Raw genomic sequence first — 21757 nt, forward strand, 5'->3', positions numbered from 1 at the left:
AATGTATTTGCAGATATCGCCAATTTGATCCCACCGATATTAAAATTAACACACGCCAAAAACAACCACTGTGATTACTTTTCGTCATAACACCAAAGGAAGATCTGTGCAATTCAAAATGCGGTGCCAGTTTTTTTACCAGATAAATAATACATAGTTAGAATAAACGCAGTAAATATTTCATATGTATCTATCGACCAGAATAACCTGATGGAAAACTCTCGGTAAGTCGCTTCCCTCCAACCACTGATCAAAGCCTAAGCCCAGCCTAAAAACTGATGCACCTTATGTACACCCCGCGTCAAATAGAGTAAAACGGATGTGATTTTACATTGAGCCTGTACCTCTGTGTTACCAGTCAATGCACAGTAACCTAAAGGAGAAAAGACAAATCTTATAAAAAACACAGTTAATCACGTTCAAACCATTCACAAGGAGAAAAGGGGACAGAAGAAAGAAAAATAGAAAGGGCTTACTTACAAAAATACTTAACTTTCTACAAACGGGATAACATACTAAGCCATTTAATATACAAGTATAAGTTACTCCTAAATCAAGGTAAAGAAAACTTATTCCAATCTTTTAAAACATATAATGTAGTTTTAGTACAGAAAATGTTAATACTATTAAAGATTATTAATGATTGTTACTGATGCAGCGCATCATGTTAAACTCCAAAGACAAACTATTCTGGTTTCTCACGGCCGTGGATGAATGGCGACGTGAAAGGCGGAGCGAGTAGTGGGTCAGCAGCCGCTGCACCGCCGCTATGTAGGACGAATGCCGATGAAACAGCTGTGGCCGTAACTCAGCGGGCCGAGTGCGACACCAGCACAGCCGGTGGGACGGGTCTGATTCCCAAGGAGACGGCGCATGCTAAAAGTGTCGACACATGTCAAAGGCTCATCATATATTTATGATTTAACTGGACGGATGTAAAAGTCAGTCATTTATGCAGTTGGTAAATGGGTTAGAGAGAGAGAAAGAGAGACTTTTTCAAGGCGGAGCAACCATTTTGGACTAACAGTATTGTTCCTGTGGCAACAATCGTGTTTTCGCCACAGATTTTGGGCTGCGAGCCGCCTCTCTGAAGGACAAATCCCTCTTTAGATACTCAAACTGCTCTCAATATGCCAGCTGCGCACTGTGATTAACTACTGTGTTTTTTTTTTTTTTTTCCGAGCACCTATTTTTCTACAATCTGTCTCCTTATCAGGTAACGGTTTCTTTCAGCTCCCAGAGCGCATTTTATTAACTTTTCCATTGGGTGCATGAATCTGTTGTTGCATTTTGGGGGAGACTTTTACTAGTAAATAAAAAAAAACTAGCTGAAAAAAAAAAAAAAAATCACACCTTTGGTAATAACGTTTTATGAAGCTATACATCAACATGCATAATTAATGCTAGTGCAGACATGGATATGCATTCATGCGTCCCATGTGGGATTTTCTAATTTTGCTTTATATATATATATATATATATATATATATATATATATATATATATATATATATATATATATATATATATATATATATATATATATATATAAGAAGAAAATAATGTCTTTATAACGGTGTATTAAAAAAATGTTTGGGTTCAAAATTACCTTTAAAAAATAAATATTTATTTTAGTTGTGGCTTTTAGGGAATAGTGTAGTTTTTCAACAGCTAGAATATTTCTTAAAATAGTGGCAATAAATAGAGCTACACATTAATATATACCATCAAATAAAGCAAAAATTGGTTTCCAGGTTTTTTCTGATAAAACATACCATAACTTTAGACTTTAAGACAAAACCATTGTCATAGAGAATTCATTACGCAGTTATGAAGTTGGAAATATAGCTAGGCTTAATATTTATTGACCTTTAGTGGCTGAAGTATCCCAGCTTGACCTTCACGGCGCTCTGCTTCTTTTATATGCAACGAAATAACCTGCTGTCCCAAAACAATTACCGTTTTGTTCATATGAATTTAAAACAGTGATACCAACCAACGGCCAATACGACATTTTAAGCCAATAAAGCCAATAATGGTTAGGTCCCTTTTAAATAAAAGCTAGTTTAGATCCTAAACATGTTCTAACCCTGCCCTATCTAATATCATGGCACTGGCCAGCTGTTTGTGAAAGGGATCTTTTCTAGCAAATGTAACAAATGTGACCACAATTTGCTACATTTCGGTAAAAAGGTACTGGTACTTGGTCATTGTTAAGAGAAATGTGGAAAGCTGTAGAGCTAAAAAATAAACCTGGTGGTCCACAGCATTTATATGAAACGCTTTAGTGGACTAATGCATGATTAGTGACCTATGCAGAACCTTTAACAGCTATAAAAAAAAGTACCTCAAGTCATTTATAAAATTTTATTCAGAAGAATCATCCTGATGAAGGTTGTTTTTTTTAAAAGCCACAGATTGTCTTTTTATGATTAATTTATGGTTGACAATTATGGTGACCTTGACTGTTCAGACTTTATTGTCCTCTAAGACAAGAAACCGTTTCCTTGCTCTGTTTGATCACTGATTTTATTTTCAGAAAATCAATCTGAGGAAAGAAAATCACAGGAAAGGACGCGTTCTCCTCCAAGGTCATAACTTACACACCACAAAGCAAACCCTACAATAGCTATAGTAATTCCAGGGAACATTGGGAAATAAAATCCCAGGGGACAAATTATTAAAGAAAATGTTGGAAGGAGACGATGTGGTACGCAATGAGATGAGTTTTTTTTTTTTATTGTGAAATGATATGAGATGACTGCACAAGTTAGTATTTTCTTATTAAATAAATTTGGCAAAATGTAAAAAAAAATGTTATTAAATTATGCCACAGCGACCGTCTGAGCTAATCCTAAGCTCCTTCAGTGTGCGTTCAACGTACAACTCCTGCTGCAGGGTAAGATGTTGGAGCAGAATTAAATGGAAATGAATGGGTTGTGATTTTTCTCTTTGGGCCAGAATAGTTTGTCGTGGGATTTAAGATGATGAGGAATAGAGCGGGAGAGAGGGGGAGAGGAAAACGGGATCAGCTTTTACCTCGGGGCCTCTGCTTCTCCGCATCATAGATCATTACCACCTCTGTGACCTTGAATGGGACAAAGGAAAACAGTGGCTCCATTTAGGGGGGGAAAAAAATGGACAGCGTCCCTTCATATTCAATTTAAGAAGACTATCCCCACCCCAGTTAACGTTCTTACACCGTGCCATGAAAAACCTTACAGATGTCCTCTCCTTTTTTTGGTCACACTTCAATATTTCAGATCAGCAAAATTTTAATACGAGACAGAAATAACCTGAGTAAATACAAAAATAGGTTTTATCAAATGATTTATCTATTAAAAAAGGAAAAAACAGCTATCCAAAGCAACCTGTGAAGATTTTTAATAACCCTGCATTGATAAACCATCAGCTCATTGCAATCAACTTTAACAGATGAGTTCAATTTTACCCGCCACAACCAGAGCTGGAGCCTCCAGATACTGGGAAGCAGGAACAGTCCCGCAACATATAACAAAGTAGAATAAAAGATCTGAAAAAGCAACTCAACATTCCCTGATCTAAACAAATTTAACAACACATGAGAAGCCGCCATTGACATCTATCAGTCCAGAAAAGGTTACAAAACAGCTTCTAAAGGGCTATTCACATCGTTGCCTCGCACCTTTATCACTAATTAGCCACATGGTGCTGAAGTGGGTGCTACGCCTTGGAGCGTCAGCCACCCTCTAAAAGCAGCCGGCGTGTTTATTTGTTAGAAAGATGAATAGGAGCGTTTCTATTTAAAATTGGCTTTATGACTTCGGTGAAACGGTGAGTGCCAGCTGACAAACGAAGAAAACTTGGAACACGAGGGGCCGGCCTACCGAAAACGCCAAAGAGCGCGCTGGTGACTCGTCCAGGTCACAAACCAGAACCACATCTAAAGCACTGCAGGCCTCCTTTGCTTTATTGTTAAGTTAGATTTCAACATTCACTAGGCAGAGAACAAGACTAGGCAAAAATGTCATCCATGAGAGAGAGATCCAATGCTGAATAAAAAGGCCCATCACACACTTACCAAGACACCATACGTCATCATTGCTAAGTGTTTTGGAAAAATATCCTGTCAACAGTTCAACTTCCTGGAAAGTGCGTGCTGCATTACATGTGGTGTTAGAAAAAGATCATGCTGATGGTCAAGCATGGTGGTGGTAGACTGATTCTGTGAGGCTGCTTTGACACTTCTGCACCTGAACAACTTACATCGACTGATGGAACCTTAAATTCTCCTTCACACCAAAAAACTTCCTGAAGAACAGCCAGCAATCAGCACCTGGACTTACGCAACAAGACTATGATCCAAAGAACAACCAGCCAGTGCACCTCTGAATAGCTACAAATAAACAGAATTACGTTTTTTGAGAGGTTGGTCTAGTCAAAGTCTGGGCTTAAATGTTCTGGAGATGCTGTGGTATCGCCTTAAATGTGACATTGATGCTTTGGAAACCATCAACTGTGGCTGAATTACAACAATCCTGCAAAAAAAAGTGGGACAAAATTGGTTTGGATAGCTTTTCTTCTCTTAACAAAATAACCTTAAAACTGCATTTTGTATTTACTCAAGTTATCCATTTCTGACAGGGCCATTTATTTGGTGATCTGAGTAGAAATGGGACCAAAACAAACAAATAAAAGAAATCTAATAGGGCAAATATATCTATGAGAGACAGAGAGATAGATAGATAGATAGATAGATAGATAGATAGATAGATAGATAGATAGATAGATAGATAGATAGATAGATAGATAGATAGATAGATAGATAGATAGATAGATAGATAGATAGATAGATAGATAGATAGATAGATGATAGATAGATAGATAGATAGATAGATAGATAGATAGATAGATAGATAGATAGATAGATAGATAGATAGATAGAGACAGAGAGAGAAATGTTAACGTGATTTTAACCACGCTTGATACTAAACTGTTCTAATAATCATAATAGGCACTGTGCATCTGGGAATACTCACCACTCCGAATCTATTGAAATAGTCCCTGAGTTCTGGCTCCCCGCAGTTATGAGGAATTCCACCTACAAATATCTTCTTAGATTTATTGCTATCAGCTTTGCTGCCCTTCTGAAATAAAAAAAGGAGAGTGGATGGACTTCATATCAAAGTGTGTTAAAGGATCACTTTAGGAGGAGGGGGAGGTCAGTCAGGAATCATCTATTTAGGCAGTGCAGAAGAAATTAGGCTCCTCTACAGCCCTGGGGTATAATTCTTAACATGTCATGTCAATGCAACTCTAGTCTCTGCAGTTCAGAGACCACCGCATCTTCCACTTAGACTCCACCGCAGAGCATCTCGCTGCTGCTGTGCACAGCGATCTGGCAATAAAAGCAAGAGGCTGCTTGAATAACTTTATTTTTACCAACTACAACTTGTCTTTTCTAAGTAGAACCAGCTGAACGATGTTAGTTAGAGACCCAGCGGCAAGAAAAAGGGCTTCATTCGAAAATGCCTCTGACACGTACGACCAAGACATGTTACTTAAAAATTGTTTTATTGACAGCAAATATATATATTTAAACCCTCTGCTGCCTGGAGGAACAAAATTACGCCAACTGATCTGCAGGGGTTTTGTAGCATGGCTGATTGACCCAAAAATTATCCAAACAGAAGGAAAGGTTTCTCATAGTCCAAAAAAAAAGCTTTGCCGACAGCCTTTTCTTTTTTTTTTCTTTTTGCATCATCAACTCTAGTATTTTTTTTTTTAAATCCTTTGTTCACTCAGCTTAAGTCAGAGAGGACAGCTAGAGGGGCAAAATTACACACAAGTAAAAGACAAAAATTGCCTGTGGTTGTTAATCTAAAATCACCATGGTGCTAAAGAAAACGGGAAAACACTTTTAAAAATATGATCCTTTAATGTGTAATTTCATGACAATTCAAATCGTTAGCACAGGGATGCAAGAATTTTTGTAGACTTTGATCAAATATAGAGGTCAATACATTTTAATTGCTTCTACGCTGAGTATGAAGTTTGTGATTTTAAGGAAAGAAAACAAGATCATCAAGGTCTTGCTAAGGCAAATCAGAAAATCAATAAAAAAAAATTACAAGTCAAGCCTTAGGAGAGAGGGGGAGGAACTGGAGAGAGAAGATGTTTAAACTGCAAAAGGAAAACCAAAAACATCCAACCTATCCTCCTCAGAAGTACTCAGATTTCCTCTTACCCAGCCCTCCTTGGTTCGAGACTTTTCAGGCTGCATTCCTCTGGGCGTACATGGCTTTGGGTCAATCTGGCGGGAGAGAACATTTTCACATTACTCCCACAGAAAAGCACCTTCGGATGTGTTCAAACCTACTAATGTCTACTGGTTTGCCTTTTGTGATTACACACAGAGTACCGATGAAGTTCAATAAATGTAAACATAAATAAAAAAAGTTAATTTCAGTAATTTAGTTCAAAAAAATTAAACCCGTATATGAATATATAACGAGTGATGCATCCTAGGCACCTATTTCTATTTAATTTGATTGATATGGACCTGCAGCTAATGAAAACCCACAGATCAGTTTCTCTGAAAACATGATTATATAAGACCAACATCAATTAAAAAACATTTGTAATAATTGTTATAGCCTATATAATCATGGAGAAAACTGGACTTGGCTAGTAAGCGATCATCGCTACAGAAGCGGCCTGTTCAGAACGCTGCATTCAACATTAATGGAAATTATGCCCATTAGAAGAAGAGTGAACATGCAACAGGGAGGACTGCTGCCTTGAGCAGATTGGGAAGCTCGAGTTTACATGGAGATTTACAAGCTGTGGCCTCTGGCTGGAATCAAGAGCTTCAGGAACCACAACATGACCTGGATAGAAAACCCACGATCCATGTGTCAATCCACCTCTGATCCAGAGACGGCATCAGAGAAAAGGGACTCCATAGCATCAAGTCCTCTGTTAGATAAAAGCAAACATGGCATTTAATAAAAATAAATAAAACCAGATCCTAGAGTTCAACCGGCTTGAAGTCCAGGATGAAGTTTCCAGAGTGAGTGAGGGTTCGGGGACCAAAGACATATGGCGGTGCTGTTTTCAGTCTGTATACCCGGACATTTAGAGCACCTATTGCTTCCCTAGCCTCCCTTCAAAGCTTTACTGGGATGCTAGTATTTTCCAGCAAGACATAGCACCTGCACACACCGCCTAACATACCATTAAATTAGTGTTGCATCACTCTGACAGGCCAGAAAATACCAACCTATGGAGTACTGTGGAAGGACGCAGGTAATGGGTTAACGTGTTAATCTAAAGTTGACTGATCTTATCAATCGACTAACGATTAATTGATATGCTGCGATTTTCTATTTCTCTCTTGTATCAAGAGGGTCTTTCCATAAAGTGAAGGTCAATTTTTTATTTATTTATTTTTTTTTTTTTTACATTATCCTGAATTTTAAGAGGCAAATAAATTTTATTTTAACATCTTATTGTGCCACCAGTATTAAATACTGACTGAATAAACAAAGGTGTGGTTTTCTCACACGTTATTAAACTTGGACATATTAATAAAAACTAGAAAAAGCTGTTCCTGCGTAACAGCGAGTGAGAATGCTAATCTGCAGAATGATTGAGCAGAAGATGCAGAAAACATTGAAATCAGATTTGAAGAATTTGAAAAAATTTGAAGGAATTTGAAAAATGTGAAGAATTTGAAGAATTTGAAAAATTTTAAGAAATTTTAAGAATTTTAAGATTAAGAACAAATAGAAGAATTGGAAGAATTTGAAGAATGTGAAGCATTTGAAGGAATTTGAAGCAATTTGCATTGATTTACAATTGGAGCAACCAAAAACGCACAAAAAGTGAAATATTTTTAAAAGTGTAAAAGTTAGCATAACCATGAGATATAGCAGTCATGCCAGAAACGAGCCGGACATTTTGATACCACAATTGTTGAAATTGGTTGGGAAAAAAAATCATTGTCTTAACAGGGATTCGAACCTGGCCCCTCAGAGTGAAAGGCAAATGTCTTAACCATTGCACTAAACAGTACACATACAAATATAGCCAACATCTGAAGCCTTCAAACAGTTTGGACTACCTGAACAGTCTGAACAACAAGGAAAAAGGGGAAATATTTGAAGAATTTGAAGTATTTGAAGAATATGAAGAATGTGAAGAATTTGAAGGAATTTGAAGGATTTGAAGGATTTAAAGGACTTAGAAGAAGTTGAAGGAATTTGCATTGATTTCAATGGGAGCAACCAAAAACGCACAAAAAAGTGAAATATTTTAAAAAGTATAAAAGTTAGCATAACCATGAGTCATAGCAGGCATGCCAGGAACGAGCTGAACGTTTTGACACCAAAATTGTTGAAATTGGTTAAAAAAATGTTTTTTTGTTCTAGTGGGGATTCGAACATGGCCCCTCAGAGTGAAAGGCAAGCATCTTAACCATTGTACTAAACAGTACACATACTAATATAGCCAACATCTGAAGCCTTCAAACAGTTTGGACTACCTGAACAGTTTGAACAACGAGAAATATTTGAAAAATTTGAAGAATTTGAAGTATTTGAAGAATTTGAAGAATTTGAAGTATTTGAAGAATTTGAAGAATGTGAAGAATTTGAAGGAATTTGAAGGATTTAAAGGAATTTGAAGAAGTTGAAGGAATTTGCATTGATTTCAATGGGAACAGCCAAAAAAACGCACAAAAAGTGAAATATTTTAAAAAGTGTAAAGGTTAGCATAACCATGAGTCATAGCAGGCATGCCAGGAACGAGCCGAACGTTTTGACACCAAAATTGTTGAAATTGGTTGAAGTATGTGGGAGTAGTTACACGCCGACGGAATAATAATAATAATAATAACTAGAAAAGGCTGTTCCTGCGAAACAGCAGTGAGAATGCTAATCTGCAGAATGATTGAGCAGAAGATGCAGAAAACATTGAAATCAGATTTGAAGAATTTGAAAAAATTTAAGAATTTGAAGAAATTTGGAGAAATTGAAAAAGTTTGAAGGAATTTGAAAAATTTGAAGAAATTTGAAATATTTAAAAATTTTCAAAAAATTTGAAGGAATTTGAAAAATTTGAAGAATTTGACAAACTTGAAGAATTTAAAAAATTTAGAAGAAATTTAGAGAATTTGAACAAATTTGAAGGAATTTGAAAAATTTGAAAAATTTAAAAAAAATTGAAGAATTTGAAGATTAAGAACAACTCAAAAAATTCTGAAGAAATTTAGCAAGGCGCCTGCCTCGTGGTACCGTCAAAAATACTAACGGGGAGTAACACTGCGAATTTCAGCTTCCTACGGTCTTCACAGCACCCACAGTGCCCTTCAAAAGGTGCCATGTTAAGTCAATGGACCTCCTAGAAGCCTCTGGCTAAAAGGGTTGTCATGGAGACTCCCTCACAGCTGTAGCCCTCTATTTGTCTGTAAAGGCAGAACAACCCCGGCTAAGCAGAAGTTGGTAGGACCTTTCTAAAGCTACTTCTGGTTAGCAACATGCTAACCGTTAGCCGCTAGCATGGTTGTGCTCAGTATCACCGGGTGATTGTACTCTGTCAGTTTGGTCCAAATCCTGTACTGGGAAGTGCCTCAAAAAGGGGTGCCAATACTTAATGTCACCAAACGTGACCAAAGTTCATGGGTCAGATTGGCCTCCTTTAGAAACTCAGCCTCACCACATCTGGGCCCAGAACTCAACATTTGACCAAAATGGTCAGTAGCTCCATTTCCCACATGTGGCTGGTGCTATATTGGCCAATTGGGTCGTGTCTGGGCATCATGCCAGGTCCTGTTGGAAGCAAAGGCCCAATAGAAAAGCATGTGAAACCCAAAATGGGTCAGAAAAGTGACATATCGCTGAAAGTCACTTGAAAATTTTAAAATGTCAACAGGAAGTGACTGTGCGAATTTCAGATTGCTACATTAATCATAGCCGCTGCAGCGGGCGTCGAAAGTTGCCATTGTATCTCAATGGAGATTCTCCCTCTGGCCCTCAGAGTTCCGTCGTCATGGAAACTCACTGACACAGCTGCAGCGGGCCAGTCCACAGAAGTGCAGAGACTTTGTCAGACTCTGCCTCATTGAAATAGAATGGAGAACTTTGCCTCAAACAACGCTCCATATCTCCTGTTCTGTAAATGGTAGAGACATAATTTTTTCAGCGTTTAGTTCGTAACGGATAGGAGAACAAGAAAAACTATTGGTTTTTGCTAGAAATATTTTAATTTAGGCGTAAAAAATTACGATATAAAGAGGATTTTTATGAAATTTGAGAAATCCTCTACAAACGGTCCCGAACAAATCGCTGTAGCTGAAAAAGTATAAGAGATATCAAAATAATTCTTTCACTCTGAGTATCTGCAGGCTTTTGAGGACTATGGAGTTCATTTTTAGGTTTGTACAAAAATCGGTGTAGGCACAGCGACGATGTAAAAAATGGTTGATGTGGAAGAATGAAGCTCCAAAGCGTTTTAAGGATTTTGCACATTCGCTACTCCCGAACAAATTGTTCCTGCGGAAAAACCGTAACAGTTATCCACAAAATTCCTTTTTTATGAGTGCCAGAAGGGTCGGGACATTCATGTGTGAAAGTCTCATGCCTGTACATAAAACGGTTTAGGAGTAGCGACGATGTAGAAAAGTGCCTCATTTGGGGAGATTGAAGTCTGATCCTGTTTTAGCATTTTCCCAAAACGCTACTCCCGAACAAATTGTTCCTGCGGCAAAACCATAACATTTATCAACAAAATTTCTCTTTTGTGAGCGCCAGAAGGGTCTGGACATGAATGTGTGAAAGTCTCGTGCCTGTACATGAAACGGTTTAGGAGTAGTGACGATGTAAATACATGTGATGTTTTGGATTTCCAGGTGTCATTTTTGAAAACCGCTCCATAGGAATTGAATGGGGGAGGTTTCGGGTTAGTGTCGCTCTGAGGTGATTTGCGAAAAATCTATAAATCCCACACCAATGATGGTTACATTTTCCGAATCCAGACAAAAATTCCTACGTTTTGATGTATAATTTATGTGGATAGGTTGAAAATTGAGCGAGTGAGAAGAAGTTGTTCGGAGAAGAAGAATTTGTTGAATTTCTAGAGTGCGCACTCTAAACGAGGCTCCTTGACGACCATAGCAACGCATGTTATTTGCTGAATTTCTTGAAAAACCAAAATTATTTTAAAGACGTACTATACGAAAATGGTGAAAGATATGAAAAAGCTGAAACATACCATAATAGCCAAAAGATATCACTACATTTCAAAAGTTGAATGACGTTTCTAGCTGAAAGTAGGCTGAAGCAGTAAGATGTCAAAAAGCTGAAATATTTGAAGAATTTGAAGGATTCTCCATTCAATTTCAATGAGAGCAAAAAACGCACAAAAAGTTAAATATTTTAAATATTATAAAAGTTATAATTACAAAAAGTCTTAGCAGTAATGTCCTGAAGGAGCTGAACGTTTTGATACCAGAATGGTTGAAATCGGTTGAAAAATGCAGAACTAGTTAGAAGTCGAAAAACGTACGGAATAATAATAATAACTAGAAAAGGCTGTTCCTGCGAAACAGCAGTGAGAATGCTAATATGCAGAATGATTGAGCAGAAGACGCAGAAAACGCTGAAATCAGATTTGAAGAATTTGAAAAAAAAATGTAAAAATTTGAAGGGATTTGAAGAATTTGAAAAAGTTTGAAGAATTGAAAGAAATAGAAGAATTTGAAGAGTTTGAAAAATTTGAAGAAATTTGAAGAATTTGAAACAATTGAAGAAATTTGGAGAATTTGAAAAAGTTTGAAGGAATTTGAAAAATTTGAAGAATTTGAAGAAATTTGAAATATTTGAAAATTTTCAAAAAATTTGAAGGAATTTGAAAAATTTGAAGAATTTGACAAATTTGAAGAATTTAAAAATTTTGAGGAAATTTGGAGAATTTTAACAAATTTGAAGGAATTTGAAAAATTTGAAAATTTAAAAAAAAATTGAAGAATTTCAAGATTAAGAACTAAAAAAATTCTGAAGAAATTTAGCAAGGCGTTTGCCTTGTGGTACCGTCAAAAATACTAACGGGAAGTAACACTGCGAATTTCAGCTTCCTACGGTCTTCACAGCACCCGCAGTGGCCTTCGAAAGGTGCCATGTTAAGTCAATGGACCTCCTAGAAGCCTCTGTCTAAAAGGGTTGTCATGGAGACTCCCTCACAGCTGTAGCCCTCTATTTGTCTGTAAAGGCAGAACAACCCCGGCTAAGCAGAAGTTGGTAGGACCTTTCTAAAGCTACTTCTGGTTAGCAACATGCTAACCATTAGCCGCTAGCAAGGTTGTGTCCAGTATCACCGGGTGAGTGTACTCTGTCAGTTTGGTCCAAATCCTGTGCTGGGAAGTGCCTCAAAAAGGGGTGCCAATACTTAATGTCACCAAACGTGACCAAAGTTCATGGGTCAGATTGGCCTCCTTTAGCAACTCAGCCTCACCACATCTGGGCCAAGAACTCAACATTTGACCAAAATGGTCAGTAGCGCCATTTCCCACAGGTGGGTGGTGCTGTATTGGCCAATTGGGTCGTGTCTGGGCATCATGCCAGGTCCTGTTGGAAGCAAAGGCCCAATAGAAAAGCATGTGACATCCAAAATGGGACAGAAAACTGACACATGGCTGAAAGTCACATGAAAATTTTAAAATGTCAAGAGGAAGTGACTGTGCGAATTTCAGATTGCTACATTAATCATAGCCGCTGCAGCAGGCGTCGAAAGTTGCCATTGTATCTCAATGGAGATTCTCCCTCTGGCCCTCAGAGTTCCGTCGTCATGGAAACTCACTGACACAGCTGCAGCGGCCAGTCTCCTGAAGTGCAGAGACTTTGTCAGACTCTGCCTCAATGAAATAGAATGGAGAACTTTGCCTCAAACAACGCTCCATATCTCCTGTTCTGTAAATGGTAGAGACATAATTTTTTCAGCGTTTAGTTCGTAACGGATAGGAGAACAAGAAAAACTATCGGTTTTTGCTAGAAATATTTTAATTTAGGCGTAAAAAATTATGATATAAAGAGGATTTTTATGAAATTTGAGAAATCCTCTACAAACGGTCCCGAACAAATCGCTGTAGCTGAAAAAGTATAAGAGATATCAAAATAATTCTTTCACTCTGAGTATCAGCAGGCTTTTGAGGACTATGCAGTTTATTTTTAGGTTTGTACAAAAATCGGTGTAGGCACAGCGACGATGTAAAAAGTGGATGATGTGGAAGAATGAAGCTCCAAAGCGTTTTAAGGATTTTGCACATTCGCTACTCCCGAACAAATTGTTCCTGCGGAAAAACCGTAACAGTTATCCACAAAATTCCTTTTTTATGAGTGCCAGAAGGGTCGGGACATTCATGTGTGAAAGTCTCATGCCTGTACATAAAACGGTTTAGGAGTAGTGACGATGTAGAAAAGTGCCTCATTTGGGGAGATTGAAGTCTGATCCTGTTTTAGCATTTTCCCAAAACGCTACTCCCGAACAAATTGTTCCTGCGGCAAAACCGTAACATTTATCGACAAAATTTCTCTTTTGTGAGCGCCAGAAGGGTCTGGACATGAATGTGTGAAAGTCTCGTGCCTGTACATGAAACGGTTTAGGAGTAGTGACGATGTAAATACATGTGATGTTTTGGATTTCCAGGTGTCATTTTTGAAAACCGCTCCATAGGAAATGAATGGGGAAGGTTTCGGGTTAGTGTCGCTCTGAGGTGATTTGCGAAAAATCTATAAATCCCACACCAATGATGGTTACATTTTCCGAATCCAGACAAAAATTCCTACGTTTTGATGTATAATTTATGCGGATAGGTTGAAAATTGAGCGAGTGAGAAGAAGTTGTTCGGAGAAGAAGAATTTGTTGAATTTCTAGAGTGCGCACTCTAACAGAGGCTCCTTGACAACCATAGCAACGCATGTTATTTGCTGAATTTCTTGAAAAGCCAAAATTATTTTAAGGAGGTACTATATGAAAATGGTAAAAGATATGAAAAAGCTGAACTATACCATAATAGCTGAAAGATATCACTACATTTTAAAAGTTGAATGGCGTTTCTAGCTGAAAGTAGGCTGAAGCAGTAAGCTGTCAAAAAGCTGAAATATTTGAAGAATTTGAAGGATTCTCCATTCATTTGAATGAGAGCAAAAAAGTTACAAAAAGTTGAATATTTTAAATATTATAAAAGTTATAATTACCAAAAGTCTTAGCAGTAATGTCCTGAAGGAGCTGAACGTTTTGATACCAGAATGGTTGAAATCGGTTGAAAAATGCAGAAGTAGTTAGAAGTCAGAAAACGTACGGAATAATAATAATAATAATAATAATAATAAAAATAAAGAAAAACAGGAAAACAATAAGTGAGAATGCTGTATAGCATTCTCACTTGATAAAAATACAGAAAAACAGGAAAACAATAAGTGAGAATGCTGTATAGCATTCTCACTGATAATAAAACAGAAACCTATTAGGTTACTGAAGAGAGACAAATAAGTTGTGAAGCGGTCATTTGGACCATAGACATTATATACATAGACGCCTCATTACATGCTGGAGTGCATCCTGTGGCGCCGCCATCTTGGATGGGTCTCTCCTGCTCTAGGCTGGCATAGCAGCCAACGCAAGGGGAGCAATTTTGTCCACATTTTCTGCAGCTTTGTGCAGAAAATGTGTGGATCATGTGGTGCAGGTCACCATTTTTGGGCTAAGATTGGTTCTGAAGATGAGTTTTACTTGGTGAGAACATTGCAGAAACTCAAGAGATGGAACATAATTTTATGCTTATTTATGCTTGTTATCACCATATTTCACAAACTAAGGCTGAATCATGTTTCCAAATGAAGTACCCTGGAGTTACAGAGTACCAGCACATGCAAGAAGCTGTGCAAAACAGTTGTTTTTCAAGCGTCATAAGCTCCAGCCCTGTAGTAGTGTAAGACACTGGAAGGACCTGGAAATTTTACAGAACACTTTCCATGCCTTTAAAAAAAACTGTGTATGCATGTCTGCATGCACTGCATGCAGAAATATAAAGAAATTACTGTTTGTGTGTAGAGAAGGTTCAGGATTGTACGTGTGAGAGTGAAATAAATTTAAATGAACAAACCAACTTATTTCTTTATTAAAATCTATTAATTTGGAATACAATATGTTTCTTTGTTTAAGAGCATAAAACAAAGTATTTCAGCATGAAAGCACGTATTTATTTACATGTTTATTAATATGCCATAACACGTCTGTCTTCGTTAAACACAAAAAGTTTTTCACTGTGAAATCACATGTATACATCAATATGCCATGTCTGTAAATTAAAAGAGCATACATTTATGAAATACATTGTTTAAATAACATATTTCATCGTTAAAACATGTTTTTTTTATATGTAGCAGTGTCCTGTATCATAACCTCATCTCTGCCGTTTGTAATAAACCAAACTGTGTGAAAATCTGGTAAAATTCAGGGAACTGTGATATGTTTCAGTTTGGCAAAAAGCTTCCTCAGTACCAATAAATGCACTGGGGCCGTGCGAGAGACCCATTCAAGATGGCGGCCGCGGTGAAACGTCAGCTCCAGTAGGCAGCGCCAGTCCATGGGGGCGTCTACCTATATAATGTCTATGGTTTAGACCGCCTCAGGTTGCCTCCGGCATTACTTTTTTTCTCTTAATGCTGCGTTTTGGCTCCTCTTTAGAATGACCGGCGGTGACCCTCTGCTGGATGGCGGCCATACTACAACACTGAAAGAAGGTCTAAGGGGGGGGTTATCAGTTTATCAGATGGAGCAAACTTTAATCCAATTAACCATTAGTCAACAATTAATTGTAAATCGATTATTTGTTTGCATCCCCACCACAGACTAATTGCCTCCATGCAACGCAGCACTGATGCATTAATTCTTGCAAAAGGAGGCCCTGAACTGAGTGTTTATACCTTACAGTACAAGGACATACTTTCAGCAGATCAATATCTCTGAATTAAAATCCTTTTTTAAGGTCGGTCTTGCATTAAATTCCAGTTTTCTGTGAAACCGAATGTGGGGTTTTCATTAGCTATGGCCCATGATCAACAAAATTAACAGAATATATACATAAATGTGATGAATATATTTATTCTCCATTTAACACTCCTAAATTGTAGCGGTGCACCTTCTTACAAAAACAACATTTGTAATATACGATGACATGTTTAAACAGCACAAAGCACAGGAATAGCACTGTATTCAGCCTAAAATACTCACATTTCTTCCATCAAGGTTATGTGGCTTTGTCTCCAGCACTGTTCGTACACAATTAGGGTCTTTGAACTTAACAAAGCCAAAGCCTCGCGACTGATTTGTAGTTTTGTCCTTCATGATGACACAATCTACTACCTCCCCATACTGTGAGAAGTAGTTTCTCAGTGTTTCTAAGAAAACAAAGAGACATTACATTGACGCGTCACATTGTACACCACATAATATTAAATTACAACCACAGACTGAGGTACACCATGTTTGTCTTCTGCACAGCATAAAGATATACAGTCATGATTAATATTCGTCGTGCTTTCATCATGATAAATGAGCGTGAAAATATGTTTAAGCACTTAAAACTTGCGCTGAAGATGTAACTGGGACACAAAGAAGTAATAACACAGCGTTGTTTCCACGAAGCATCCCGGGCTGCTTAAACCCTGGAAATCCTCCTGTGACCTTGAATTTACGTTGTATCAGATTACCAGGGATTGGACTATTTATGCGAAAACATTAAATTAGTTTAAGTCATATATAGAAACTCCCCAAGAGCAAACAGAGCGCAGACCTAGTGTCATCTTGCACAATGCCAAACCGGCCACCAAATCCAGACAACACCCACACAGCCAAGTCAACCAAGACAAGCAAGTTTGAACGAATGAGAAGTCACTTTGGAGAGTTAATTGGTTTTCTTAATGCTGAAAAGCCCTGGGGCATCGGCGCAGGGGAAAACCGCAGAGTTACGCTGAACTATGGTGCAGATCTGAACGTTAAACCTGGAGCAAACACAGACAAGCCCTTGTGTAAAGTTAAACGGCAGCAAATTAACCCCGAGTCCATAAAAAGGCTTCATCCGAACCTGGTGGGCATCTCCTGTTGGGCCTGAATGTGAGGAGGACATAAAGCTAAACCCGGTGCTTGTGATTTGTAGTTTTTTCTAAAGAATATAATTTTGTGAAAGCGTTATTTTAAAAAAAAATGCATCTTTAAACAAAATCATGTTTTTTTTAAATACAGAAAAACATTTCCCTACAAAAATGCAACGATCTGCACTGACTAGATGATATCTTTGTACAATTCTTTGAAGAACTTGAAAAAGAAACTAGAGCTAAGCAGAACCAAAGCTGTATTTCCTGCAGGGCTTTAATAGGCAACTATGTCAGCTTTCGTCATTTCCTTTCCTTACGGACAGAATAGAGGCAAGCAAAAACAACAACAACAACAGAATAATAATAATAATAATAATAATAATAATAATAATAATAATAATAATAATAAGAGATACACAACTCAATCAACACATTTAGCCATTGCTGAGCAGATTAAATACTGAAATAAACTGCGTATTTATATTCATTAAATGCATCAATAATAAGAACTAACACCAATTTTTGTAAATAAATCCATCAACCAACCACATGCGCTTTAAAAGACTTAACTGTTAAAGGTCAGGGATTTATGGTTTTATGCATAAATAGGGATTATGCCGTAATTCATTCATATTTTCCTGGATTGAGAATTGGGCTGTACGATTGGCAAAAATCAAAATTGCAACCATAACTGCGATTTAATTTTAACTTTTCTCTTCATTAACCACAAGCAACAAAAATGGCCTGTAGATAAAGATTTTGGAAACAAGGACTATTCAAAATGAGAAATTTTACTGTATTTATAAACCAGAATATTAATATTCAAGAGAATAGCTGCTAATTGAGCAGGACATCAATCCTTGTTGAACATAAAGTGCAACCAAGAAACTAGTCAATGTATTAAACAGTTTGACCATTACTGAATGCCATGGAGAGGTTCCTGAAAGTTTCTACTAAAAATGTATTGATTATATAAACTCTAAAACAAATTATAAAATTAGATTATCTCACTGCTGCAACTCTCTTCTCTTCCTTGTGGAGGAAACCCACTTTAAACAGATTACAGACACCTAAAGGACATTTCATATCCATTAATTGTTACGCAACCAATAATTATGATTTGGAAATTGCGTCTTTTAAAACTGCGATTATATTGCAAATGCGATTAATTGTCCAGCCCAAACCGAAAACTACATCCACAATTAAAGAATCAGCAGCACATTTTTTTTCTCTATGAGGAGCTATGATCCTTATAATAAAAGAAATCAGCATCAGCTAGAAAAAAACCTGACATCTCCAATATATAAAACTAAAAGTCGAGTAATTATGATGTCAGCATCAAGCTACATCACAACTTAGATTTTGAAAATATCGCCAAGAGTAATAAACATGCCTTAATTGTACAATAAGCTCTTTTTCCATGTATTATAACAGAATACGTTTGTCATTATCCAATTACTATTAGTCAAATTTACCAACCCTATATATCTGAGACATAACGATCAGAGGATTCCTTTAGTTGTCCATTCTTCAGGTGTTTGTTTTTATTTTGCACCTGTTCAAAACCAATATGGTATAAAAAGATAATCACTCTGTGGTTAAATGCTATTCTAGCACTTATTTATCTATAGCACTGTATTTTCTGTTGACGGCTGCAGTTTCAGGAATTGATGAAAACGTAAACATTCGTCATCTACTCCTGTTAATGACATAGTCCAGGGTTACTGTGTTTGAGTCACCTTAAAAATGTGCATTTTACTCAACCATACAACTATAAACTATAAACAGCCTGCTGTCCAAGTATCAACTCACTTGATACGTGACCAACTAGCCCACATTTAACTATAACGTTAACATTTAAAAAGCTTAATGTAGGCAGGATGCATTGTTTTGTCAAGGCAGAGTGAGATCAGTCGTTTTTTTTTTTTTTAAAAGGTTAAAATATTCTACGATAATGAACATGACCTTCTAGCTGATTAAAAAGACTATTACAATTCAGTTAACTGACATTTATTCAAACCACTAAAAAGGTTGAGTATTTATCAAGGACTTGACAACTGAATGTTTAAGGAAAATATCTGCAAAAAAAAATAAAAAGAAGAAAACATTTCTAAAATTAGCCTTTTTTTATTTTGGATTCCAACTTTTTTTTTCCCCTTACAAAGACAAAAATTATCCCAGAATACCAGCTTATATAAAACATCAAAGCCTTTTAATTTTGACCAACATCCAGGATGCATCATGATAGTTATTTTAAAAGCGTTTTAAGATGAAAATGTTTCATTAAAAGTGGCAAAACATATGGAATCGCAATCATAAGAGCGTCAATGTGTGAAAAGGGAGGCTCACATGCAAGATTTTATAGGGCATTACTGTACATACTATGCCAACCTTTTTTTTTTTAACCAATAACGTATTTGGCCAGATGGATGAATTTTTGCCACTTTTATTGCCACACCTGATCTTACTTGATCTTAGTGACCAAGTAATGACACAATTTGGGAGTTTATTCAAACTGTCATAATATTCAACACCAATATCACAATTTCACGTCATCCAAATAATGTGCTGCTCTTGCCATGTAATATAAATACACTTGTTAAAATAAAGCTGGCATACGTCCTTAAGTTATAACAGTAGCTTACCTTGTGTCGTACTCCAGTCCAGTCCACCTACAAAAAGTTTCCTAAAAGATGAGACCAAAGACAATCACTAGTTATAGTAAAATTATGACGTTATAGTTATATTTCTTTTTTGTCTTGTGTTTTAACTCGTACCCTTGCAACAAATTTTTGCTCAAATGCACATTGTGAATGTCCAGCTGAATGACAATAAAGTCTAAAGAAGAAAGAAACTGGGAAGCATCGGGGAAACGTCAGCGAAAGAAAAAAATACTTGTGCACCTTTCAGGTGATGTAATATTTACAAACCATTTACATGTAAAATTACACACCTGAACGATTAATGCATATATGCACCATTATAGTCTTGCACTGCCAACATTGAACTTTTCAAATTATTGCTTTTTTTGCACGTGGAACATTCTTCTGCACACTTTGTTTTAAAAAACTGTTTCTCCTGCACTGTTACATTCTTATCACTGCTGCACTTTATAATTGCAATGTTATTTTATTTCAATTGCAATCTCATTACATTGTCATAAGCTGTATGCAACGACGTTTCGTTTTGTATGCAGTCTGTACATGCAGAATGACAATAAAGTTTGTCTAAGTCTAATATATATTTTTTTTTAAAAGCAGATGCTTATTTGCAGATATAACATGGTAAGTTCATATAAACAAACACACACACACACACACACACAGTGGCTGCTGCAACATCGGGACATAAACACGGTGCCTCGCTTATAATCACCCGTGTTTGATGTGACTCATGTCGAGGTAGTGGGGAGCCACTTTGCTCTTTAAACACCGCAGGCAACTGCATCGACAACAAATGCTCTTTTTACACGGAACGTCCTGCCACGTAAGTCAGCCCGGGACAGAACCGTGACGTTGGGGGGTAGCCATCGCAAATGGAGACCAGCAGCCACCACCAGCCTTCAAACCACCACACACAAAATAAAAATGAAAAAAAAAAAAAAAAAAAAAGCCCGACCGGAGCGCAGCGAAAGCCGGCGGGAGAGCGGCTTGCTTCGGCGGGGCAGCCGAACTCCTGGTGCGGACCTAATTCACCGTCAAGTTCGGGTGTCCGATTTAACTGTTAAACCGGCTTCCTTGGTGGCAGCTGACCGTAAAACACAAAACGCCAGGCGACGAAGGCGAAACCGAGAGCCCCGGTGCAGAGGAGGATGCTCCGTTCTCCGGCAGTGCCCGCTAAATGTCCTAGCCGCGGCGAAGTCAAGAGCAGACTTTCGCCTCGCCGCTGAGCGTTAGCAGCACTAGCTCAGCGGCTCCGAGCTAACGAGAAAATAAAGTGACAACAGTGAAACCGACGGGACAACCGGCGTGTCACCGCCGCCGGTGAACGGGGTCTAAATCGCAGTGAGCCACAACACCGACAGCCCGCCTACTTTGGGGACTACTTTCACTTTTTAGCCATGTTTTCCCCACCGGCGTACCGATGCTAACCGAGCTCGCTAGCCGCAGCTAGCTGTCAAAACGACGGCTGACAACACGGCGCGCGGACCGCAAGTTACAAACCCAGCGTAGAGACGGTCCTCGCGCGGGGGAGGGGGGGACGGACGCCGCGGACCTCTTTTAGACATTTCTCACCCGACTTCGTCTCCGACCAAGTTGTTGTTCATTTCTGAGGCTGTGGCGGTGGACTTTGGGAGCTGCGAGCGGCTTCTTGCTTCAGTGCTGCCCCTCTCAGACTGAAAGCGGAGGAAGGTCACTCCGCTTTTTTGGTTCAAACTGTTCTGCGCAATGACGACGCTGCGGGGGGGGGCAAACCGCCTTTAAAGGGACATTACACCCAAACGCCCGCACTCCACGGTCCGTGTAGAGAGCCACACAACTGTAATCTGGGAATTACGTCATGTTCAGTAAAAAAAAGAAAAAAAAAAGAGAAGCATTTTACACGGCTTGTCATGCTAGAAATACAACCCCGTACGTCTTGTGTATTTTATTTTGGATTGTTCATAAAAAAAAAAAATTTAAAAT

At 37.8% G+C, this 21757-nt stretch overlaps 1 protein-coding gene across 8 annotated transcripts in view; it reads right to left on the reverse strand.

Moving 5' to 3' along the window:
- dazap1 (DAZ associated protein 1) overlaps window positions 1-21516 on the reverse strand; it is a 47086-nt gene extending 25570 nt beyond the window's left edge. For 5 of the 8 annotated variants that reach the window (XM_012879992.3, XM_021307280.2, XM_021307279.2 and 2 more), the window contains exons 1-6: window positions 21368-21508; window positions 19778-19818; window positions 16270-16436; window positions 6227-6292; window positions 5019-5126; window positions 3040-3088 (exon numbers count right to left, since the gene is read on the reverse strand). In XM_012879992.3, the coding sequence (XP_012735446.2) occupies window positions 3040-3088; window positions 5019-5126; window positions 6227-6292; window positions 16270-16436; window positions 19778-19818; window positions 21368-21399 (463 nt within the window). In that variant the 5' untranslated portion in view covers window positions 21400-21508. Of the gene's footprint in view, window positions 1-3039; window positions 3089-5018; window positions 5127-6226; window positions 6293-16269; window positions 16437-19777; window positions 19819-21367 lie in introns of all 8 variants that reach the window. The other 3 variants (XM_021307277.2, XM_021307278.2, XM_012879994.3) reach the window with 3 other exon arrangements.
- Between the last annotated feature and the right edge of the window lie 241 nt (window positions 21517-21757).

The sequence above is a fragment of the Fundulus heteroclitus genome, chromosome 9 (genome assembly GCF_011125445.2).
Source record: "Fundulus heteroclitus isolate FHET01 chromosome 9, MU-UCD_Fhet_4.1, whole genome shotgun sequence".
Classification (NCBI taxonomy): domain Eukaryota; kingdom Metazoa; phylum Chordata; class Actinopteri; order Cyprinodontiformes; family Fundulidae; genus Fundulus; species Fundulus heteroclitus.